Raw genomic sequence first — 25,719 nt, 5'->3', positions numbered from 1 at the left:
ACTTCTTTTTTTTTAGTTAGAGCAGAGTAATTATTTGAAATAAAGGATAATAGTTCCCTTAGTTCCCTACATGTTACTGACCACCGTGTATTTATTACTGTATAATCATAATGTCTCTATCAAATGGGTGAAGAGGAAATTGTAATACTGTGTGGAATGTGTAGCCCTCTGCTAAATCTCCTCCAGGATGTGGGTAAGAGCTGTTGGCATCTTCTCACAAGTACTTACAAGAGGCCAACAAAACCAAGGAGCGAAACCCACAATCTCCAAATGAAAAATCAGAAAGTTGGTGATTAAGAAGGAATAAAAAGTTCTGGGAAGCCACAAATCTGAATAAATAAGCATCAATTTTATTGAATCATGAATAATTTAAGACTGGTACAATCATCAGCTTTATTCTCCATGACACAGGGCGGGGAAGGGGGAGAAATGGGGAGAGTGAGAAAGGGGAGGCATGATCTCAAACAGACCATTCACAAATTCCAATCCTAAATGAGAACTGAAAATTAAATAGGGAGAGGAGCAAATGGAAAACATCATAAACGTACACAAAATACTCAATTCCTAGTTTTTCTCTTTAAAAATGGCTAGAAAAAATTCATCAAAATGCAGCACTTTTAATCAAATATTTACATTTCTATGTTACAATGAAAAAATGTACATCTTATAGAACATATTTAATAAACTGTTCCACTGGAAACGACTAGATCAAAACAGCAACCTTGCATTTAATATCAACAAAGATTTTTTTTTTTTGCTTTGTTTTTGTATATTTTTTTCTTGAAAGAAAATTGCCACATTTAGACAAGATTTCATACACATAATATCGAAGTTAAGCATCAACAATGAAATATCAGTTTGCTTCTTCCAAAATGTACAAAAAGGCTAACCAACCCCCTCGCTCCCCTTCCCCAAATAAATCACATCTCATCTATGGCCTGTATAATTCTTGGCAGTTCTGAAGGAAAGAAAATGGTTTATTCTTTCAATTTATAACTCAACACGAATGTTGCATAGAATCTTGCATTTCTTGTTGATATTTTTTTAAACAAGCCAACTCTGTAAGGAAAAAAAGGCAAAAAAAAAAAAAAAAAAGGAGGTGTTTTGAAAAAGCCTTACATGAGAATAAAGTCACTTAAAGAAAGACTAAATCTATGAAAAGTCTTGATAAAAACTAAGACGTGTGCACAACAGGTAACCCTGCTTCCCGAAATTTCAGAAAAGACACGGAATATTGTGATGCTCAGAATGACTAGCCTATTCAAAATTGCCTCTCTCACTTTAAGCCAAGCTAGTGTCAACAAAAAAGAACAGATAATAGAAATTTCTTCCTGAGCTTAAGCACAGGATTAAAAATGAGAAAAAAAAAATATCCCGTTCCCCACAAATAAATCACTATTTTAAACATGTCTTATAGCACTCAGTTAAAGGTTAACCGAGACATTTTCTAGGCTATCAAGCCCATTTAAAACCCTAGCCCTGCAACTGGATTTTTTTTTTTTTAACAGGCACATGCTCTATCTGCATGGATTCAGTTGGCGGATTAGGTACCAAAATTCACAGTAGTAGCAGGTAAAGTCAGTGCTGGGAAGCAGAATTGTCAAGACTACTGGAAAAATTAACTTCTTTAAAACTCATCATCAGCACGCTACGGATTTGATTCCATACAGATTTATCCCATTTTTTACAGTACCAAGAACTGGATTAGGAAAATTGGTTGAGTAACCTTTGTTATTCCATTGAGTGAAATGATGCAATAGAGTTCATAAGGTTAAAACAGTAACAACACCAAGCTCTTCCCCCCCATCATTAAAATATTTAAATTTTTCCTTTTACAATATTTTTCTTAAAAAAAAAAGTCATCAGCACTTAAAAGTTGTAACAGGAGCAGATTCAAGACCAGCTTAGTAAGACAAAGTACAGTTATGTTACAGAAAGTCATGAGGTATAATAAAACGATCCTCTCAAGCTGAGCCACAGAAGCATGAACTTGCCTGTTATGTTCCTTTAAATCCACAAGCTCTTAAAAAAGTGTTTGTAATAAGATTTCTTTCTGTACATTGAAAAACCAGCATATTCCTGTAATTTATTAATGACAGTATTTATTACAATTGAAAAGCTTTTTTTGTCCCTCCTGCATGGATAAAACAGCTCTTCAGTGATTCATTAGCTGCAGATTGATATGAACCTGAAAAGTTATCTCACTTCCCTCCCTTTTTTTTGTCACATTTAAACAAATTCTAGTATCTCGTACAAACAATATTCACAGCAACTTATGATATTCCAAGAGATGACTTTAGCCCTGTTTCTTTAAATAAAATCCCATAATATACAGCACTAATTTAATCAAACACAATTAGTACAAAATAAGGCATCGCTTTAAGTCAGCACCAAAAGACAGCTGGGAAGGCTTGACTGAGGAGTGACGTGTTTGCTGAGGTACAGCTGACGTGTGGGGATGGTGGTGTGAGCATTTGCTTCCGTCACAAGGAAAGTGCAATTCTCTGGGAGGTGTTCTTGTTCCCCAAAAGAAGTACAAGCCTTAACACTGATAGTGTAGGTGTGTGCGTTCAGAGAGGAGGAGAAACAAAACCAGGTTCACGGCTCTGCCAGAACTCAAGAGCACGGCACAGCTAAACTTAAAAGATGCAGCACCCAGCACCTTCCCTCCTCTTTCTTTTCCAGACCCGAATACTGCTAAAATACTATACCTTTTTAATTTGAAATTAAAAAGAAAAGTCGTGGAAATAAATATTGTCACCAGAGTAGCACTGGAACTGTCACAGAGCTGAATTTTGATTAACCCCTTATGGTTGTGCTGATTGGAAAGAAACCTCTGAACAAAACCCAAAGTTTTTAGAAAACAGCTGTAATATTTCATGGCAAGAATTAAAACCTGAAAGTCGGATTCATCCCTTTGCAGGGGTGCAGCTCACCTGTGTGCACAGGGCTCACAAAGCCTGTACACTGCCAAGGGTCCCTTGGAGCTGCAGGACTTTATGGCCCTTCCACTGACTTCTGAGGAGAAGGGAAAGCCCCTCTCCTCAGGGTCAGGAGGTGGGATGTAAACACCACAGAAGTCAGCCCAGTTGGTTGTGTGGATGTAAGCGGGAAGAGAACTGGGCCCCAACTAGCAAAGGGCTACCTGATCTTTCACTTGTATCAGGATTGATTGTTACACAGTGTTTGAAAAAAACCTGATTTGTTCAGACTGTATATATATTTTTATATACTCCTATTTATATATATAATCTTTATAAACACACAATGAAAGAAAGTCAAGGTCTCAGACTGGCAAGGAGAGCAGCGCTTTTTCTTTTCTCTTTTTTTTTCTTTTCTCTTTTTTAAATATTTATTCAAACTTCCCTGTTTTGCAGCTTTGCCTTTATTGAATATTATTACCAAGGCAAGCAATATTGTTATAGCACCAGAACTATAGGAAGCTGAGTTTAATGCACAAAGCTGATTGGTAATAGTCCAGCCCTCACGTAAATGTGTTTGGTCAGAAGCAGCATAGGCAAATATTTCCTCTCCCCTCTCCTTCCAGACAGTACATGGCACAAAGCTGTTTGCTTCATAGCTGTGAAGTTGCCCCCATCCCCACCCCATCCCCCAGTCCTTTGACTTTTAGTAATGATGACTATTTTTAACATCTTCAGGATCTTAGGCATGAGAGCTTACAGCAACTAAACAGAAGGAAACAAAGGAATAGTGCAGTTCTCATCATCGTCAAAAGAAAAACAATACAAAGGTCGCTTGGGTTGCCTGCACCCAGGTTGAAGACTGACTCCAAGTGTCTTGTTGTTCTTGCAGCTCTAATACTGAGATCCCAGCCCAGGAACATGTTCTTTCCATGAGTCCGTGATCGGGGTTCTTGCCAAGTGGGAGAGCAATAATGGAAACAACCTCTTTCTGCCTGAGGAAGATCACAGCGTCGACTCCAGAGACGAATCGAGGATGTCATCGTGGTGGCTGTTGCTGTTTGAGTCACTGTCGTAACTCTGGGGACTGGAGTAGTTGGCTGCTTCTTGCAGCCTCATTAGCATGTTCATCTGCAAAGGCACAGAAGTTCATGATTATTTGTATTCTGAGGCAGATATAATATCAACTCCACAAGAAAGCTACAGTCACATTCTTTTTGCCAGTGGGTAAGAAAGGAAAGGAGGAAACAAGCAGGATAATTAATACTGAGACTTGGAAAGGAGATATTAACTGTAAATTATAGCAGTACCCAAGTTACTGATAAAACATAAGCTTTTCCAGTAAAGGTGAAAATAGAAGACTGAAGGGATTAGTCGACAGCTGTATGCAACAGGATCTTGAAGCATCCTACTCCTTTCTTCCTCTGACCCATGGAAATACTGACAGATCGGTCGAGAGGCAAATCTGAATGTCCTAATACCTGGCTTGATGTTTGTGTACGTATACATGAGCTGCTAAGAACTGTAACACACATTCTATACTTCCAACTGTCCAGAAAAACATACACCTCAACAGAACAGCTTCAGGGCATTCAGTTTGCAAAGCACCTTCATTTCCTTGCAGAACTGAATGGGCTTTCTGTGCAACTGCATTCCCCAAGCTGACTTGATGACTTGCCCAGCAGCATTACCTTCTCATTCTAAAACTCTTAATCTCTCCTCAGATGTACTTCCATTGCTTTATTTCTGTTTCTAATCCCTAGAAACCAGGGAAACAAAATGGTTCTGCTGATTCAGAAATGAGAGCTTACCAGAGGATCTCCTTCAGCATCGCTCACCGGAACTTGTTTGCTGGTTGAGCCTTCCCGGGACACGGAGTAGCCATCAAAGCCCACGTCTTCAGGCCGCAGCTGGAGCAGAGGAGGCCACTCATGGTGCTGCGGGGTGGCTGCCCAGGGGTAGGTGTCCATGACCCATTTGGCAGGATCCTCCCAGGGTGCTCTCCTCCCATACAACTGAAAGAGCATGAAACCATGTAAAACATTCCTGTTCATTCGGTGCCCATCTCACGGAAATGACCATGCCGCGCTTCTTGGATTGCAGGAAACACTTGCAAGCAGGGTTGAGTGTGAGATCTTCCTCACCCCCACAGCATACAAAGTTGTTTGATTTGAAAGCATTTGACCACCTCTGAGGCTGCGGTGCCCTTCTCTTGGCACCAGCTGAAGGAAGGGAGACCTGAAAATAACCTCACCTATTAAACTCAACTTAAACTACGTCAATACACAAAAGAAGCCATCAATGCGGATCACACCAGCAGCTGCCTTGTCTGTGCTCACTGTTGGTCCACATCCAGGGAATGTGGAGGAGGGAATGTGAGATCTGTCATCAGGCAATAATGGTGGATGTCAAGGCATAAGGTTTTCAAGTCAGAATTTTTTTGTATTCAATCAAGAAAAAGCATCAGCAGCATCTGCCTGTGCTCATGTCCCTAAGCAAGAAAGTTCTGTTTCAAAAACTTATTCTGTGTTGAACAGACTGTGCTACTGAATCCCAGCATATTCTCCCTGTTATATTCCACTTGCCTTAATTACACAACAAATTCATTTTAATGCCTCGCGACTTTCAAAAGCATAAATACAACTTCAAGCGACTTTAAAATGTTTGTTTCCACTTCATAAATTTCCCCATCAACATCCCTCAGCAACTGACATTTTGTCACTTGAATTCAGAGAACTGTCCCTTTCCTTTCTCCCCCTGCACAGAGGGAAAAGTAGTAGTCTAGCAGAGAAATACATCAGCTCTCTGTTGAATCTAAGACTATCTCACTTTCCTCATCACTATTTCTTCTTGGTATTTTTCTGAGTTTATACTTTGCACGCACAAAGTATTAAATTGCTCTAAACACCATCTGCAGGAAGGAGCAGGCCTAGCCTGAGCAGAAGTGCCAGCAGATGGTGCTAGGCAATCTGAAACACAGCCTATTCCACAACCCAAACTCTTCATCCTCGAGCTGTACTGTATTATTTTCCCAGCATAACGTCTTCAAGATGTGGTCAACCAGATTTCCTATTTTAATCTTGTTCTCAAATTTACAACAATACGTGTCATTTGGTAAGTGGTGAGGATTTGATATTTTTCGCGTGTCTTTTCTCCCTCAAAGGTCTGTGTGGATCCTAGATAGTTTCTGAAAAGTGGCTAGTAAGTAAAATTACCATTTTAGTATATGAAATCATCACACATCTTCAGCAGATGAGAGACTGAAAGACTCACTATTCCCTTCCATGGCAACCAGGTCTGTCCATCCCTCTCACTGGCATGTTTTCCAGGGAGCAATTCATGGGACAAGAATGGAACAGGTTGCTTCCCAAAGCATCAAAGAAAACTCACTAAAGTACGAGTGAGGGTGGCAGGAAGCCATGGGGACTCCAGGTCCTCTTTCTGCTGGTGCTGCATTCCGCATCAATACATCAAGCAGGAAGAACTTGGGTTTTATACAACCTTCTAATCTGCACATCCCTGTTTTGAAGAACAAAACAACTCAGCTCCAATGGGAGAAATTATTGTAAGGATCCATTTGGCTTGCTTGCATTTGATCCAAAATAATTCTCCAAATGAGAAACAAAAATATAAGAATAGCTCAGTGTAGATCCACAGAGACGACAGTGAACTTTAGTAGTTCACCTTTCCCTTCTGGCAGGCAATTTCAGGAAAGATGTGTTCTCAGAGGAGCCTCTGTGGGTGCTGGGAATGGAAAACAGCCCCAAATGAAACCCACATTTCTAATATTAGCTTGTTAATTAGCACCACTCTGGTTACTCTTCAAGTACGAAAGTGCATTCTTATCCATCGACTAAACAAAAGACAAATTATTTAAATGGAGATGAATTGATGCAATTTGGGGAAATGGGACTGAAGTGCATAAAGAATCTAAAGCACAAAGTGAGAAACTGAAATCCTTACACCTGGAACACAAGCCATTCAAATAACCTAAGGAGTGATGCAGATATTGGGCAAAAGAAGCAAGCAAAAAGGTGTTTTTATCAATTGTTCTCTCTCTCCATTTCCATTACTACATTTTCAAGGCTTTCTACATGTACTGATGAGTGATACGTTTCAAAACACAGTACAAAGAGTCCATGTACTGCCGTGAGTATCAGTTTTCTCCATTTCAAGAGGAAACAAAGTCACCTACTCTCTCTTGTTGAAAAGATTACTGGCTCCCATTATCTCCCTTTATAGGAAGTTTTATGTGAAACAGTTCTCCTGTTCTATTTGTAGCAAAGTTCCCACGTGTGTTCTGTACTCCAGGACCTATCGTTTTCCTCATGTCTAAAGAGTCTACCACAATTGTTCCCAAAAAAAAAAAGAGATCTCCAGGCACTGACAAATTTCAAATGGCAATCACAGTTTGCCCAAATTTTAACCAAAACTTGAAGAATTTGTGTATTTCATAGATTTGTAAGAAGCCATTAGTAAAAACTCAGTTTCCTATGACAGGGTTGCCTCCTCTCTGTCTCTGTAAACACATAGAAATCCCTGCTGTATAGAAAGCAAATGAAACTCAAGGTGGTTGTTAACAGGAAAATGTAAAGTCTCTTCCTCCTTTCTGTTTTAGTTCTTCCTCAAGTGCTCAGACTGGTACATCTTCGTGAATTCTGCACTCTCTGTTGAGTACTCCCATGCAGGCAAGAACTTAACCCCAGTAAAGGGTATTGGATAGCAAAGAAATCTTAATGGCAAGGCATCCTGACAAACCCTGCAACAGTGAGCCCCAAGCAGTTGTAGAACAGAGAGAATTACTTTTCACAAAGATGAAGGAATCATTCAACACAACTGCTTCTCCATGGAGCTCATACTTGGGAGTTACTGCATATTTCAAAAAGACTTCAGACACAGAGACATATGTGGTGGAGAATCTACTAGTTCTCTAAGTAATATTTCATAACTGTTAATTATTCTTACTAGCAACATAGCATGTCTTGCTTATAGTTTGAATTTCTCTAGTCCAAACTTGTCAAACATCCACTGGACTTTTTTCCTGCAAGACTAAAGCAGAAGAGTAGATCAAGTAATATTTTACTTTACTCCTGAATAATCTGAATAGTCTGAGCTTCTTCTCTTTCTCACTGAATAATGCTTCCTGTATCTGAATGACAGCTACTGCTCTTTTTTTAAACCCTTTTCAGTTTTATCTTTCTAATGAGCCTTTTCACATGTAGAAGCATTACTTCCTACTGCTATCTGACATAAATTGTAGCTTATGCCCTCAAAATGGCATTTGCCGTCTTACCAAAACACAAGCTCCCAATGCATTGCCACAATTTCCTATTCTCCATCCACCTTCAGCCCTTTTCCAATCTCCTGGATTCTCACTGTGATGCACCTTTTCATTTTTGTGCGTGTGATTTCACGTTTAGCTTTCATCCACATAACGCCCAGAACTTACTGGTATTTGATTAAATTAGGTGCTGCTGTGCTTAATCTGGGAACAGAGAACCGAAGAATAAAAAAGCCCTTTTTTTTCCCCCCTACTTTCATGGCAAGTTCATAGCAATCTTCTGCTGATCCCTCCTCCTTATTCCAACGAGCTTTATAGTCATACAGACACCAAGAATTGCGTGGCAATGCTTAAAAACATCCAAATCGCTGGAGTATGAATCAGCTACTAAGTACAGGCAATCAATGATGATTTCACTGCAGCCTCTGAAAGAATTATGAAGGAATCTACTAAAAAAGTCATCCTGTATACTGAGAAGTAATCAAAACGTCACTGATACCGATCCTGTCACTCATGAATACGTTTCTCTCCACACACAGCTTTGTTCCCATGTTGAAAGATTTGATTTACAAAGGAAAATCCTGCACAACAAAGTTAATGACCACAAGCATATTTTTCAGCTGCACAGTACAATTTTAAGGTGTGCTTCTGGAACACAGTATTGAAAGATATTTGTGTGTCTAACTCCCTCCACTGAAAACATCAGCAGCTTGGCATCTAATTACTTCTTCCACTCTCTGTTTAAAAAGCATTTAAGAGACTAATTCTGCCTGAAATTATGGACAATTTCGTTAGATTTTCATAGACATGCAGGTACTCACTGTGCAGACTTATATCTACAGAAAATGTTGCTGTTACTGAGTTTTGTACCCTTTTGAATAGATACCATTTTAGAGCTGTGACTTTTCATTTTTGCCTGCTCACCTGCAGCCCTTCTCTAACTGCTTCCAGAAGATACGGAATGATGGAGTAGTTCCACAGGTCAGTAAACCAGACTCTAGAACCATCTACATCTATTGGACAGGAGAGGAAGAGCCGTGGACCTGGAGAGGGAAATTCAGATATTACACTCAAATTACAGTCAGGATAAGCATCAAAAATAGGATCTATAACATCTAAAAGTAGAGTTTTAAAGAAACCTTTTTTAGCTGATATAGCACAAAGAAGGATACAAAGGGAATAAAATACATATATTTACATATGCCTGGGCATAAGGACAGAGCACTTACCAATAGTAACATCAGAAGAGCTGTGAGCCTCCAAGAATTTGTTCAGATGTTGCCAAACCTTGGGAATCCAATCAATAATTTTAACCAGCTCTGCATTCCTCATCCTACCACTGATCTCTGTTTCAATTAATTTTCTTCTCAAGAAACGGCCAAGAAAGCCTTTGACTGGCTCAGTGTGGTTTGCACATAGCACCCATCTAAGGCAGAACAGCAGAAATGGACATTATTTCTCTTTCATGCTACCCAATGTAACTATTCTTGACTAAATCTCATTTCTTATTTCCAGATGATTATCAGGATCAAAATGGGTTACTCCAGTCATAGTTGTTTTTCAAGCAAAAGTTATTTGGGAATAGTTCACTAGATGAACCAATTTTTACTGTGCTTTGTATTAATTTATCATTAATCTCCTTTGTCTAAATATTGTCTTACTTAAAAATTGGTAGGAGATCAAATATCTTAACAATCCTCTGAAAAGTAAAGTTTTTGTGAACCCAGTTACTTTATTGACAGCACCATAACCAAACTGCACATGTTAGGACAGCAGCTTGGGAGCAAATGGTATTTCTCTCTCAATTTGCTATTTCAGCTGATAAGAACAACTTCAGATGACTCAGTAGCCATTACTCCTTTGCTAGCCCACAAACATAAATGAGAAACATGAATAAACAGTACCTGAAATTATGGTGAAGTTGAAGATTAGGTGTTGAAGAGGTGGCTTGGTTCATCGTGCCAATAATATATGGACTATTAGAAAAAAAAACAACAAGCAAATCAAACTTGTAAATTTTGAAAAATAAGGTTTTAGCGAAACCTCTACATTAAAAAAGGTCATTCAAATCTCTTTGATGCATCAAAGAAGGTTTTGTAGTTACTTGTAACTTACTCTCTGACTTCTGAGAACAGCAAATTCTGAAAGCAAACCAGAAATCTCAAAACAGGACCTTTCACAAATGGGGTTTTACTACTAAAGATCTACATCATGAAGTGCATGCAAATTACTCAAACCCTCTAATACTTTTTTATTACTGATTTCAGAAAAATGGATCATTTTAGTAAGGAAAAAGACCCCTCTGAAGTACTGTCCATAATATGGACAGTCTGCCCATTTGAGCCCACATTACTACACTAATCCAGACTTTGGTTTTGTCATCACATCTTGCAGCAGCAGTGCTCTGAGTGCAGTGTTAACATTTGCACTGTTATTGAATTATTTCCTTACCATTTGTGGTACTTGCAGTTTAGAAGTCCATTAAAGATCTCTCCTAGGGAGCTAACATGATGCAAATTATCCAAAATGATTACAAGAGGCATATCCACAGCGTTATTTTCACTGTTACACTGGTCTGCCAGGTTGGACAGGTATTGGCGGAGCTCCTGCAAAGCAGATATACAGAAAAGAAGAAAAAAAAAAAGTAAAGAGAATGTTCTTCATATTCCTTGAAAATCTAATTAAGATGAATAAGCTTGGTAATAAAACCTGGAGCAAAAGAGCCTGACATCTTACAAATCAGACATTTTCCATGAGAAAACACAAGATATGGTTTTCCTTCTCTTTTGTAGGTTATGGTAAAGATTCAAAGACTGTAACAGAAATCCTGTGTGAGATAAGGGCTTAAAGGGGGGTAAGATTTTGTCATTTGTTTTGTGCTTTTCATTCATGCTTTCCTAATCTCAGACCTAAGAGGTCTGAAATATATTCTTCTTTCTTTTCAGCAACTCTCTCAACTCTCTCTGTACCAAAGCAAACTCTGCATTCCAGCTACACTTGTTAGATTATCTTGCAACTGTGTTTCTAGCTAAATACAGTCGATAAAATTAATCTGGAACAAAGTATCTCTTGTCAGAGGCCAAATTCAGATGCCTTCAGTAAAACTGTGAAAGAGGATGAGCTTTTGGGGCTGCTGATGAGTGGCTGGGTGTGGTTGAAATGCTCTCAGCAGCTTTAAAGCATGTCTCAAATCATACCAGTGGCTTACAACCACAATTTCAATCATCCCTTTCCTCCAGAGGAAAATATGCCTAAGGCCATCAAATGCACAGTTGTTTTTGTTTTGATTTTTTTTTTTATTTTAATCTAGATGATCACTGGAAGTATATTCAGCAAAACCAGGAGCACATAAAAAAGCAGAGACATGCCTTACCAGCAGAGGAATGTGCCTGGGCAACAGTCCCTCCAAACCCAGCACATGATTACAACTGCTGATACTTGCAGCTGCAGAAACTCTTGACAGCCTCGAGATGCATTTGAGAGTTCTGGGCAAAATGCCCACATGCAATAGGGATTGCTTAAGTCTCTGGGAATTTTATGCAGGTGTTTTAACTTTCTGGGCAGTTCTCAGGCTCCTAACCACTTGAAACTCGTGACACCTTTAGGTTTTCAAATACACACCTGGGAGCCTGCTACCTAATAATCAGGACAATTTGCAGTTCTGAAAACCTTAAATATTATTTCCTTCAGGATCAACACAATGCTTCAAAAAGAAAGGTAAGTCCAAAATGAGTTTTTGACGGATTGACAGAGGAGGAGTCTCATTTCAGATATATGGTGGGATGAATTGTGCAAGGATGGTTTCTCACCTTACTGGATTTATGGTCCACATTGAAGGTTGCAATAATGCCATCAGCCAGCTCCCTGCCCTCTCTGAGGACCATGTACTCAGACAAACGGTTTGCCAGGTATGTTTTCCCAGTGCCACTGGGGCCAGATAAGATAATCCGCCTGTGTTCCATCAGGAGAGAGACATAACGCTGCAGGATAGGCTTTGGGATCAGAGATTCAAACACCAGACCGTCCAGACTGTTCTCACAGATACCTGCAACAGAAAAATATTCCTCAGCTAGAAGCAGTCCCAATTTTTACCCAAATTACCCACATTTTTAAAAGTTTGGGTTTCTTGCTTTGTTTGGTTTTTGACTAAGTAGTTGTAATGCTGCAAAGCAATCCTGTTAGTAGAGTTTGAACAAATCAAGACTTTGTGAATGTACCTGAGCCAAATAATAGCAGGAGAAACACCCAAAATAACACTTATGTACAGCAGATGTAGATCTGACCTGATCAAGCTATTTCTCACTTTGGAGATAAACTCCTTCCCCACTCTGGTATCCCTTATAGTTGAGAGAGGAACACAAAAAGCTGATAAAACAAGTGCAGAAGTGACCTGTGGGCTTGGTCTGGATCCTCCTTCAGCTTTTCTAAGTACTCAGCTGCCTCCCTAAGGCCCTTTGAAAGCTGCCCCACTAAATGATTCCAGGCCACATTTTTCACGCCCAAACCATCCATTTTACAGCATTTCACCATGCATTCATCCAGAATGTACCTGTTTACTTTTGGATCAGTAGACAAAAAACCCTCCCAGCTATCATCAACTCCCCCTACTTTCCCAAATGCTTGTAATTAAACTCCTTCTCTGTATGCTGATAGTTATCTCTTCCAACAGAAAACTCCTACCGATAAGCATTTATGCCATGTCAGCAGTCACTTTAGGCAGAATTGGCTCAGGGAAAATACACAGTGCTTCAAAATAAACAGCAGGAAGGGAAATTGGCAGATCACCCAGAGAAATGTTTGCACCTCAGTGGTTACTCGGAATATTAAATATTTATACAAGGCAGCTTTATATCTCAAAGGTATATGTAAGTGATTTTCCATAAATTGATTAAATACATTTCTATTTTACTGAAAACTGTTATCACATATGATCCTTCAAGGCGCAAGTCAAGCCGATGTAAGTTAAATATAAACTCAAATTGCAGCTTTTACAGACACAGCTACACCTTAAGCCATATTTCAATTAGGATTTATGATTGGACAATGTATTTTACGTAAGCAGGATATCCTAGGTTCATGTCAAACCTCAACAAACTGAGGTATTTCACAGGCCATATTGTCTTCCTGCCCACAGATTTACTACCCACGTAACTGCTTTTTTACACCAATAGTAAAAAATCAAAGTGCTTTCAGTCAAATGGTACAGTCAAATTTCAAAGTTGATCTGCAGAATGTTTGGCAGTGCTCTCAATTGGAACGCAGATCTGTGCTTGAGATTTCACTGGTGTAACTTTGAGCAAACTGATGTTCAGAATGCAGCAGTTGAGGGTTTTCTCCTTAAACTTAGTTTCACAGTACAGTTTTCATAAAAAATGGCTCCCAGAGAAACCAAATGAGAAACCATATGAGAAATATAAGTATGAAATTTTTATTAGTATTAGAGAACGAAACTGATGGGAATTCTGAAAACCATACATTTGGAAAAATACAGATTTTTTTACAGCTTATGTCCCACAAACTTTGGGATCCTTCCTTCCTGCTGCTTAAGGAGGGACTCTTGGGTGAGGTCAATCAAGGAAACAAATCAAGATACTTTTTTTTCCACTTTGCATCAAGGAAATAACAACTACAGGTGTTACAAAGAGGTAATGAAATTTTGAGGCTTAATGTATGTATTTGGAAGGTACTGTGCTGCTCAAACAGCTCCACTACATCCTTTGTGGTGTGAGATCTTCTCCAGGACAACTTCAGGCATCAGCTCAACATTTGTGGAGAAGCTGCTGTGTGTGTAATTATTCCTATTGTTACAGGTTGAAAACTTGCTGAAATTATAGACTTAGTGCTGTCTTTATCAAATGAAAATAGAAGGAAGTAAATAAAAGCTAGGAACAGGAAGAAGCAGCACAATAAAACGTTTCTACTGCTCTGAGTTTCTTAACACAGCAAGCCTTGATAAAACTGTGATTAGTGAGACCTCCAACAGACAGTCAGGTGTAATTACCTTTGATGGTAACTGAAATAGTGTTGTTTTCTCCAACCAGATAACCACAGGGCAGCAGCTCAGGGGTCTCTGCACTGTTAGTGCGTTTGATTTCTCCAATGCTGTAGCCCAGGACACTGTCTGAGTTCAGTCCCAGCTGGCTCACGGGATCCACGTGGATGATGTACTCCTAGGGTGAGAAAGGGACACAGGAAGTTAGGCAGCACTGAAATCCTCGGGAAGTTCTTCTATGCTATACCAGTACCTATCCCAGCAAGTTAAATATAGTTTGGTACCATCAAAATCTAACAATAGGAGAATTGGGGCTCACAGCAAATTGTGCTCACTAACCTTAAACAACCGTCTCACAACCCCATCCAGAACATCCCACTTGGTCTTGCCACTGACTCCAATGCAGCCTATGAGGAAGGTGCGAGGCCTTGAATCCTAAAGGCACAGAAATAACTGTATCAGACAAGGATGTTTAATGTAATTAAAATGCTGGCTTCCCCACCACCCCTGCTTTATTTTTAAATAATGGTGCATCTTTGGTACTCTGTATGGTGAATTCTGAAAGCCATAGGAAGGCCTTTTCATATACTAAACATTTTTTCCAGTGTTGGAAGTCACAACTCTAAAGGATACTTAAGTGGTCTTGATGTTAAGTAAAAAGTATTTGTTAATCAATCCATGAACAATTCAAAAACCCCTGAGAGAATTACAGCTTAGCAAAAAGACAGAAAATAGATATCAAGTTCATTTTTCCATGACTTCACAATCAAAGCTGTTACAGTTGCAAAGTTTATCCTATTTCCTTCTAGATGCTCCCGAGGGCATAGAAATCTAAATACATATATATATATGAATTATACACGGTTATATGTATAAGTAGTAATAGAGAAAAAGTTATATTTATATATAACAACTTCTGTGTTACGTTTGATATATCACAGCATTTTGATAACTGTGTAACTGATTTCTAACGTAGATAAAAAAAATCAGAACAAATAAAATTTTTCTATTCTTCTATAGCCACACTCACTGTGAAACGTTAATTGAAGAAAAGCTAATTTCTGTCATAAGACTTGAAGTGTAACTAAAATGTAAAGAACCATTTCATGGCAACTTAACTCACTCTGAGCACAGTGAAGTCCAATAGAATTACCAATGCAGTTTCACTGCTAATTTGCTTATCCAGAGCTGTAATAACTAATGCATAACTGGTATTTAATGGAAAGATTTGCTGAGTCCATTTTATTTCCAATTATTTAAATTTTTGTGTCTCTTCCCCCCCCCCCCGAAAGACACGAACTTATTTTTTAAATACACTTTTACAGGTACTCAAAAGTGTGATATGGCAAGGTCATTGCTTGGCAAAGATCCCGCAGTACATTCATGCATGTACATGAGATAGGCTGCAATTTTACAAGATTTGAAATTTATTTGGGCATTTAGGATTCTTCCAATTACTCGTGAATGGAAAACATCTGAAAAATGTCATTCAAAACAGGATACTTGTACCAGAGAGGACAACTTGAACTAGAATGATAAGGTATAGATCTCCCAGTTTGGATTTGCTCAGTTCTTCCAGTTTGGATTTGCTCAGTTCTTCCAGAAGATTGGTACTTCCAGCACTTCAGTGCACTTTCTATCCACAAACGGGATAATTTTCATTATTAGTTAAAATTGTATTAAGTTTAACACTACAGCCCAGGAGTTTTGCTTTTTGCTCTCAGGTTGCCCAGAGGAGCTGTGGCTGCTCCATCCCTGGAAGTGCTGAAGGCCAGGTTGGATGGAGCTTTGAGTGACCTGGTCTAGTGGAAGGTGTCCTGCCCCTGGTAGGAAGGTTGGAGCTGGATGATCTTTTACAAGCTTTGTGCAGCCTCTAAGATACCAGTCTTAAACAGATGCTATCCCAGGTACAGACTGGTGTCCTGACCTCCTTGAAACCAAAAGAGTGGCCTTATTTACAGAGATACTACTGAAAGGCTCAAATTGTGACATTACCACCTTTGCAAATTTGAATTCCCTGGCACGTTCCAAAGTCACTTGTATTTCAAAGCTGGTGATGAAACATAGCTCACCTCCTTCCATTTCATTTCATCCTGAAAGTTGACGACTATTTTGACATGCCTGCCTCCTTCTTTTCGGGCAGAGCCATCTCCAGTGTCATCTAACAGCATGTCTGTGAACAGGAAACATCAACAGCTTCACAGCTGGATCTTAATAACAATGAAGACTACTCTGGTTTATTGTAGTCAAACACAACATGTATGGGCTTCACATGCCCCGAGGTAAAACACCAGAACTGGGTTGACTGACTGATTTCCCTAACCAAATAATGCTCTTAAAAAGCAAAGGTCATTGAAAATTATTAGTCAGTTACTCTATATTTTCCTTCCTATGATATATCCCCCTGGCAAATGTGCACCATTAAATGGCTTTAAACATGACTTCTCACAGCTGAGGTCATAATTGGACACCTCCCACCTAGGGTGTAGCAGACCTATGACGATATTTAAAAGAAGGCTTCGTGCCAGCTCGTGACATATTTCCACACCTTGACTGCTAATAATTCTCATGCTTTCATTTTTCCATGGCTAATCAACCCAAGTCTTCCAAATACAGGATAAAACCTGCCCATCACCTTTCTCATTAAACTCACCGAGACTGGTTGACTCCGTGAGGTTCAAACTGTGCTGAGAGAGACCCACTGAATGTCTCGGAGAGGAGGAGATGGAAACCTGAGACTGGGCCCTGCTGCAGCTGCCATGGTTTTCAGATTTCAGCCGATCGTTTTCTGCTTTTAATTTTTCAATCTCACTCTAGAAAAGACAAGTCAGATGTTAGAAGGCACAGTGAAAACATGCTTAAAAGATAGCAACATAAGTAACTTAGGAATAAATTGTAGTTCAGCAGAAATGCAGTTTTCACAATGTTTTAATTGATTTTAATAAATTAAGGATTTTAATTATTTCAATGTCCCTTCCATGAAACTTTTCAAAGTATCCTAGAATACATTAATACATGGGAATTCACTTAACACTGAAATGCAACTACATTAAGGCAGAGAGCATGGAAACATTTTAAGAGTTTGTTGACAGTCAACAAAATGATCTCCCCATTTTGGGGTTGGAACAGTTACAGCTGCAGTCACGGGCAGCAAAATTCAGATGTTCAAGCTGACTTTTAATGAAGGTACAAGGATTAACACTGGCACAAACCTAAATACAACTTTCAGTAGGCATTCAAAAACTTCAAATTTACCTTCTTTACTGCGTAGCAGGTTGGCCAAACTTTCCCACACCAAGACAGGCTGCAATATTTGGGGTGGCTCTTTCTTACCTGCATTCTGTTCATGGCCTCCCGAAGCTGGTCTAGCTGATGAGCAGAGCTCAGGGCTTCCAGGCGAATATCAGTCAACTTCATCTCCTTGTCTCTCAGCTCATTCCTCAACTGCATCACTGTTTCAGCTTCACTGTCAGTGCACTCAGAAATACTGGAGGAGGTGGAAAAACAGACACTGAATGAGACCATTAGTAACTTTTCTGATGGTGCTTCTCCGGTGACACCATAAATCAGATATTAAACAGGTCATGGAAATATTAGAGACTAATGAAATAAATATGTCTGAGGGTTAATTTTCTTTAATCAGCATCTGAAACAGAAATCTGGAAATCACCTACTATTGGATAGTCTTCATTTTTTTCATGGTAGTTGCCATAAAGGAAAACTTCTAAAGCCAAAATCTAAATAAATTAAGGGAGTGCAGGCAGTTAACAGCAGTTGGTTGGAGATTGATGAGTTCACAGACAGATTTAAAGCTCACCAGGTGTGCACAGCTGGGTTTCCCTGAACTGTTCTGGAGGACTTTGGAACTCTATACCTATTTGAGCACGATAAATTCCCACTTGCTTTAAAGAACTCATGCTTAAAAAATTTTTAGTGGCATTTTTCTTCCCTCCTCCCACAAAAAAGAAAAAAAAAAAGCTTCTGAGTGAGTAACATTTCAGCACATTCGTAACTGTATCTATATAAAGATCAACTACACAGCTGCATGCTTTGAGGGAGATTTCACTTAACATGTCTCTCCCTAAATCAGGTTAATGAGAGACATTTTCCCCACCAAAAAGCTGATAAGCCAAAATACACAAGTCTTACTTGTGCTCTGGCCTTCCCTCAGTTCTTACTCTTTATTTACTCAGTGTTTACTCTTTTTCTCATGTTTGTCCTTTTGTCTCTCGTGTCAAGGTGAGATGCATGCACACAGCATTTTGACTGACGACAGATGGGATCATCATTTGACAATCTTCTGGCCTAAGAGTTCTAAAGCACAACTTGCTGCAGTCAGCAGAAATGCACTGAGTTAGGCTCAAGAGACTGAAGAAGCTTCAAAACAAAAATCATAGGGGATTATCTTCTGCTACCAACACTTCATCACGTTATACAGCTGGAAACTATTGCTATTGTTTTCACCTCTTCATGTGAAAACAAGTGAAGGGGAATTAGTCCAATGCATTTGTTCTGAAATCAGCCTGGAAGCTTTGGATGACCTATGCAAGGTCAGAAGCTGTCTGGTAATTAGATGTTTCACAATACTGCCCGTTACAAGTTTCTGTATTTATTTATCCTGCTCAAGTGACAAAATTGCTGGCAGAATTAACATAAAACCTGTTTTACTAAGTTTTCCAAGCACATTCCAAAATGTGAGTTTAGACTCAGAACAGTGTGGTAAGGGAGTTGTTTAACTTTATTTCACAGGTGGCCAAGGAAAGGACCAGGCACAGGTGGCTGGGGAACTACAGAAGAAAAGAGGAGTGATCACCTCCATTCACCAAGCACAAGCTGTTACATGAGTTCCCCTGTATCACCAAACCATGCTGTTTGATTTCCTTACCTTTATCTGAATTTGTCAACTTAACTGAGAACTCATCATGGCAGAATAGTACAATATGTGCTGTCATTAGGCAACAGAGAAACAAAATCCCAACTGGACCTGGTTTGTTTAATTAACAGCAAGACATCCAATTAATTTTGCACATCAAGGTCACCCTGGTTATAAATGCTCTTCATACTCAGTATGTTCTGCTGAGAGAGAACCCCAATGAAATATTAAATTACACTCCAGTAATGACACAATGATTTTTGGCTTCCTGGACACTAATGCAAAGGCACTGGGCTGGGACTCAGCTTACGTATCTCTAATTCCCTTAATACACAAATTCAGCATTTCTGTCCTCTGCCTGTAATCTCCTTTGACTACAGAACATTCAAAATAGGCATTAGTTAGAAGTGATATTTGCTCATTCTTCTGCCAGTATGACAGGATTAAGGACTTTATCCAGAACACAGCCAGCCCCACATCTCCCCCAGGAGATAATGTAAGGGAGAGAGACAGATCAGTAGTAACAGACCAGCCCTGATCCACAGGACAACCCTGTCTGGCCCAAGCATGTCTTGTGCTGAGGCCTCATGGTGAACAGCTGGTTTGAGCAGTGCATGCAGCTGAACAGCTGTCAGACTCTTGCAGGGCTCACATAGATGTGAAGAATCTTACACAGAGGAACCAAAGAGGACAGGATGGTGTAGGGTATCTTTTGCCTCTGCTTCTTCTATACAGAGGCCAAGAGATGTGCTGTCAAGCTAGCATGGAAAAAAATACTGGATCTCTCCAAAAGGATGTCTCCTTTCCTCTACCAATGCAGCAAGATGCCTTCCACTCAATTTTCTGTTTAAAAATTAAAAAAATAACTTACAGAGAATTGGAATGGGAAGCTCTCAGCAATGGTGTTGAAACAGTGGTGTTGTGGTGTGGTAGCTTTGGTGAGGAAGGCAGTGAGGAATCAGTCATCTCCTCAATATCTGAATGAGAAGATGCTGACTTGGGAGATTTCTTTTTCCCAAAAGCTTGCTTGAAGGAGCTGCGTAGCTGAAAAAACAAGACCACAACAGTAGGCACATCATTAAGAGTGAAACCAGGCAAAAAAAGCCACAGAGTAAAAACTCTAACATGCAAATACTCCAAATGCTACAGCCATACTCACATGTATATTCAGACAGGCGAAAAATAAAAAAAAGCTTTTTTCCCTTTAACTATTTTATGAGATTAATAAGGTCAATAGAGTGGATATGAATACTTCCTATTTTTTAAAAACTATTTGACAGCAAATTCTGTTCAGTGCAACAAGCCTTAAAGCAGTGTTGTAACGACTTGCAGCTGTGCTGGCACATGGCTCAGCCAAGGTTAATGATGCTGAAATGGTTAGTGATGCAAATGGATGGGTTAGCTTTGTATCTCGTAGTTTAAAGTAGGTCTTCCTTACCTCGTTGACCTGCCGGAAGAAGTGCAAGCAAAAGGAAGTGGGGGAAGGAAAAAAGACATGTTTTAACAGATAAAGCCAGTGATAAGGGAAGTTTTGGATTTCTAAGACAAACACAACCACTGATCAACAAAGACTAACAGTTACTTTAAAACTGGAGCCCTGTGTTTTCCAAAACCAGGTGTTTCAAACCACATACGGACATTTTTTGCATTACTTGAGGAAGACACCAGACCCAAACTCTCTTAACTATTTAAATTACATTTTCTCCTTAGCTCAGACAAGAATGCTTTGGCTAACAGCCAAGTTAATAATGTACTTTTGCTTGCAGGAACAGGTATTTCACTATGTGAAAAGACTGCATCTTCTCTATGTATCTGTAACTAAACCAACCTTCTGTAATATGACTGCCATTTTCCAAACAAGAAAAAGAATGATTAGTCATGGAATCAAATTGATGTTATCCCAAAGTTACAATTCAACAGTTCAAGAAGCATTTGGACAATGCCTTAGATATATGGTTTAACTTTTAGGTAGCCCTAAAAGTTAAATACTTGTGGAATCAGGGTTTGGACTTGATGAGTCTCATGGGTTCCTTCCCACTCAGAATATTCTACGAACACCTTTAAAGGCTATCCCAAATTACACATTGTACACAGGCTAGCTTAATATGAGCTGAAAGCTCTTTTTAAACCAGACAAAGAGAAATGTTGAAAATCTGGCGTTTCAGCTTCCACATATAATACAAAGATCCTGACTGAGAACTTCCTCAGTACTTGTGCAATAAAGAATGTGCGAATCAGATTCAACTTACATATTTTTCTCAGTAAATTACTGTTTTAATTTTCCATCTTCATTTCACAACAATGATGTACTAATTTTTAATAGCAACATAAAAATACTGCCCTGTTCCTTCTACTTCATGAAAACTTTATTTATTTATCTTTATAATAAGGAGACATTTCCTTAACCTTCTTTAAAAACAGTTATCTGATGAATGAGAAATGTAGGCTGATGTAGGACCATATCCTAGGTTACAATAACAAAAAATAGAACCTAAAGCAAAAATTGAAGCAATGTTTATATTAACAAAGACTTAATGACTACAAAAGGTTTGTGTCACAAACTAGAGTTTCTAGAAATTCAAAAGTTACAGCAATTTACTTTATTTAGTCTCTAACTAATGCACAACCCAGCACAAGAAGGATTTGGAGAAGCTGTTGTTTCCATTCAACCAGCTATTTAAGCGGCAGAGTGGAAATGCTTCTGTTGTGAAGGAGCTGGCAGTACCACGAAATACCAAAATGAAAGCACTGAGATAAGAGAAATAAAAACAAGAACCTGCTCAGGAAGCTGTTTCTTACAGTTCAGGATTTTCATCAACATGTCTGAGAGGGTACTGTGCAAATACAAACGAAGCTTTTACCAGCTCTGACCACATTTTGTATCTATACAGATTTATCTGTACACCCAAGAGATCCAGAGAGATTTAAATTCAGTGGGAAGAAAGGGGCGGATTGTTTTATTGGCTACAATAAAGGATCTAGGGACTTCAGTCCAAACTACAATCAGACTAGGTCACTAAGGCAGTTATGGTCTAATTGAAAATGGAGTTTAAGATAATGTACCTTTCCTCCAGTACAGGGTACCTTGTACATAGTACATGATGAGCAAAGAAGGAAAAATAAGGAAAAATCGGAAATGACAGGTAAGTATTGCAAAACCTTGCAAAAGAGATGTCCATCACAATAAATTTTTAAAGATTGGCATTTTTTTTGTTGTAGAACTCCATGGTAATGCTCAAAACAGAATTCTTAAGTGTTTAGTATGATCACTTATAAGAAAGCCAAAATGAAAAAAAAAAACAAACAACAAATGCAACAATGATCTCCTCTTGTGGATTTGTTTTACTTCAATGACAGATGTCACATTTTCCTTGAGGGGCTGGACACCATGTTATTTTTAGCCAGCTTTGACAGCTATTTCTCATTTAAGACTGGCCTTTTGGCTGTTAAGCTAAAATTCAATCCTATGCAGAGTCAACACAACGATATACATCACTTAGGAGTCAGTTAAGCCTTCAAAAGAGAGTTTACACAGGGTTTAAACAGCACATAGTCCTTGAGCTGACCTGTTGCACGAGGGAAGAAGGAGGAGCTGGGCAGGTAAGATTTCACTGTGCATGTTCTGACAATTCTATATAAACCTCACACAACCTGTTAAAACACACTCACCCAGTTCTTCCTCTTCTTTTTCTTTGAGTCACTCTCGATGTTGCTTCCCACACTGGAGTGACTGGTGGCACTGTTGATACTGGAGACACTATCTGAGGAGTGCTGCCTCCGGATCCGCAGGTCTGTGGGCTGAGCAGCTCCAGGACCTGAACATGAATGAGAGGGGTTGCCAGAATTATGTAACAAATTTGATATGTGGTATCAACTATGCAATCCTGAAGAAACATTTAGGGAAACAAACACTTTGACAACAGCTTATCCTAATGGATGCACTGTGTATTTCAAATCCTTGTTTCTCATGAAGAGATTAAAATCTCAGACCCTTCAAACTCTTCCTTCAGCAATTTATCCCAGTGTAAATTACTGGTTACTGGGTAACTCTGATGCTTACATCAGCCACTACCAAGAGGGCTGAGCCCTGCAGTCACTGTACGTGGTGCTTGTGTCTCACCTTTGCAGTTGAGCTCAGGTGTGTTGATGACTCCATTGATGGCAGCCTGAGCAGCAGCATTTTGTTTTTTCAGTAGTTCAATTGTCTTCCTTAACTCGTTCAATTCTGAGTCCTTGAACAAGAAAAAAAACTATATGGTGATCCATGGGAAAATGCAGCTCCAAAGAAGCTGCATTGCAGTCTAAGTGTTGGCAGTTAATAGTGAATTTATGGAATATATATGTACAAGAAGGTGAAAATGAGGTCTGGAATACCTGCGGAAGCCCACTCTCAATGGGGTGCAAAACAGCTTGGGTATTATGATACAAAAAAATGTACACACTCTGTAATGCAGAAATAATGTCTATTCAGGTATAGTGTCCAAAAACCCAGTGCTGCCAGTATTTCAAGGATTTTTCTTGGTATTTCTCTTGAACCTGCACATACGTGGATGCATTGGGATACAATATATTAGAAAAATACGCAATACTGAAGACTTGTGTCCAAAGCAACAATATATAGGAATAACCCGATCAGTTGCCACAACATCACAGTGCAGAAAACGTGTATTTTTGCTAATTTTTGAATTGCGTTTTACTCCATCACCAAGACTGTGCATGTGACGTTTTTTCAAACCCACAAGTATAGAAGGAGCACGAGTAACAATGCTGGGAAGAGAAATTAAGACTTCCCAAACGTTTCTCAAGCTTGCCTTTTGTTCTGCTGTCATCGTCAGGCTCTGCAGTCTGATTGTCATGTTCCCCAGGCTCTGCTCAAAGGCTGCCACCAGGTGAGCCTGAAACGAAACCATAAAGGAGATTTGGTTCCCTTCCCCCAAGCAAGAATATTTCTGCAGGTATTTAACCAGTCCACCTTGTGCATCACACTGTTGGTGGTGTAAATGATATGGAGAAAATAACACTGATTAGAAAAGGTCACAGGAGCAGAGCACACCTTACGGAAATTCTTGCCAACAAATTACCAGGAGCCATTTAATTGTGGGAAATTAGAAGTGCTAATGCTAACAGACCAATTTCCAAATTTTAGAAAACGTACTACTTCAAGTAGCAGTGCACTATAAATGATGCAGTTTTAGACTGTAAACCATGCCCTACTCAGCAGCAGCTGCCACCAAGCACTTTTGGAAACACAGATGTAGCAGCAATGCTGTGACCTGTCTCATCAGCAGGACATTCCGTGGAGGTGGCTCCTCAGTCAGCTGCTACTTCCACTTCTTTGATACCATGATTTCAATAGCCAGGACAGTTACCTCAGACATACTTTAGTTTCAGTTTGAAATTGTCATATATTCTATAAAACATGCAATCCTACATCCAGAGTACATCCAGAACAAAAACACCTCCTGGGTTCCTAGAAGTTAAGGTCCTTTGAAGAGCTATATCTCAAAATAATCCAGTTCATATATTTTTCTCAGTTGTTGAAAGCTGTTTAGATCTTGTGATAAATGGAAAAAAACATTTTGCCACTTTGTTGAAACACAAAGACATATTAAATTATTTTTTTAAACATCTCACAGATTAAGTTAAGACTTTTAAAGGTCCCTTCAGGGACTACACCTTGTCACCTGGAAGTATTCCTGATACCAAAAAGGCATGGAAGGATGTCACTGGTTATCTATGTCCCTTAGCACAGACATGTAAAGGCAAAGTGGACAGAAGAAAAAGAGACAAATCCATCCATATTTCTAAATATCTCCTGCTGTCCATTTTTGAAATCAAACTTTGACTTTTTATGTGAGCCATTATTAGCATGGATTAAGGTTACTTAATGACAGTTTTCAGGTATCCCCACACAATTAAAGTAACTCTTGCCACAAAGCTTTTCACGTAACCTTTAATTCTAAAATCTTTTCCCAAAGATTATTAAAAAAAAAGGACCAAACACCACTCTCAAGTTTTAGGAGGATTCCTTATAAGAATAAAATAAAATATAAAACAGTAAATAAAACATAAAGCAAGTTTTTATATAGAGAAAGGTCAGGCAGAAACTTCCCTCCCACTAAATCATTACTTTCCTTGTGGATATTTAAGGCAAAAGGATGCTGGAAGTCACAGAGGTGAAGGTTGTCACTGTGCTACCCCAACAGGAGAACAGATACTTTATCAGCTGATAGATCTGCATCTAATTCAAAGACTTCTCCAATATTTGAGTGCACCTTGCTTGCAACCAAGGTCAACACACAGCATATAATCCAAAATTCCTGGCGCCAATTACCCCTTTTTCCTTTCCCAAGAAGCAGAGAGAATCCGATGTCAATTATACAAAAAACATCAACTAGGTGTCGAAAATGACTGAGAAGTAAAAGGAAGGAAAAGTAGATTGAGAAGATGGAAAAGAACTTGATAGAAGGAAACTGTATATCTAGTGGTATGACATGGCACTGTTCAATAGCTATACATGGATATGAACACATAACTGAACACAGGCATAGTTCAATATCTATTTGTCTCAACAGCCATAGTAATCTATACTATCCATTGAAAACAATGTTTAATTTATCTATTAAAAGTAATTCTGTTCACCCAATGACAA

General features: G+C 39.1%; 1 protein-coding gene across 7 annotated transcripts in view; it reads right to left on the bottom strand.

Annotated features, from left to right (window-relative positions):
- Positions 1-328: 328 nt before the first annotated feature.
- The window catches only part of NAV2 (neuron navigator 2), a 210,088-nt gene continuing 184,697 nt past the window's right edge, over positions 329-25,719 (bottom strand). For all 7 annotated transcript variants that reach the window (XM_051777240.1, XM_051777241.1, XM_051777244.1 and 4 more), the window contains 16 exons: positions 23,879-23,962; positions 23,188-23,299; positions 22,737-22,882; positions 19,939-20,111; positions 17,528-17,681; positions 16,848-17,007; positions 16,267-16,367; positions 14,534-14,629; positions 14,204-14,372; positions 12,012-12,247; positions 10,654-10,808; positions 10,107-10,178; positions 9,432-9,628; positions 9,127-9,245; positions 4,733-4,936; positions 329-4,052 (listed from right to left, as the gene is read on the bottom strand). In XM_051777240.1, the coding sequence (XP_051633200.1) occupies positions 3,927-4,052; positions 4,733-4,936; positions 9,127-9,245; positions 9,432-9,628; positions 10,107-10,178; positions 10,654-10,808; positions 12,012-12,247; positions 14,204-14,372; positions 14,534-14,629; positions 16,267-16,367; positions 16,848-17,007; positions 17,528-17,681; positions 19,939-20,111; positions 22,737-22,882; positions 23,188-23,299; positions 23,879-23,962 (2,304 nt within the window). In that variant the 3' untranslated portion in view covers positions 329-3,926. The remainder of the gene's footprint in view (positions 4,053-4,732; positions 4,937-9,126; positions 9,246-9,431; positions 9,629-10,106; positions 10,179-10,653; positions 10,809-12,011; positions 12,248-14,203; positions 14,373-14,533; positions 14,630-16,266; positions 16,368-16,847; positions 17,008-17,527; positions 17,682-19,938; positions 20,112-22,736; positions 22,883-23,187; positions 23,300-23,878; positions 23,963-25,719) is intronic.

This window comes from Manacus candei, unplaced genomic scaffold, assembly GCF_025592945.1.
Source record: "Manacus candei isolate 608988 ecotype Guabito, Panama unplaced genomic scaffold, ASM2559294v1 h1tg000009l, whole genome shotgun sequence".
NCBI lineage: Eukaryota > Metazoa > Chordata > Aves > Passeriformes > Pipridae > Manacus > Manacus candei.
The sequence above is the reverse complement of the archived record's forward strand: the minus strand, read 5'-3'. Positions and strand labels throughout refer to the sequence as shown.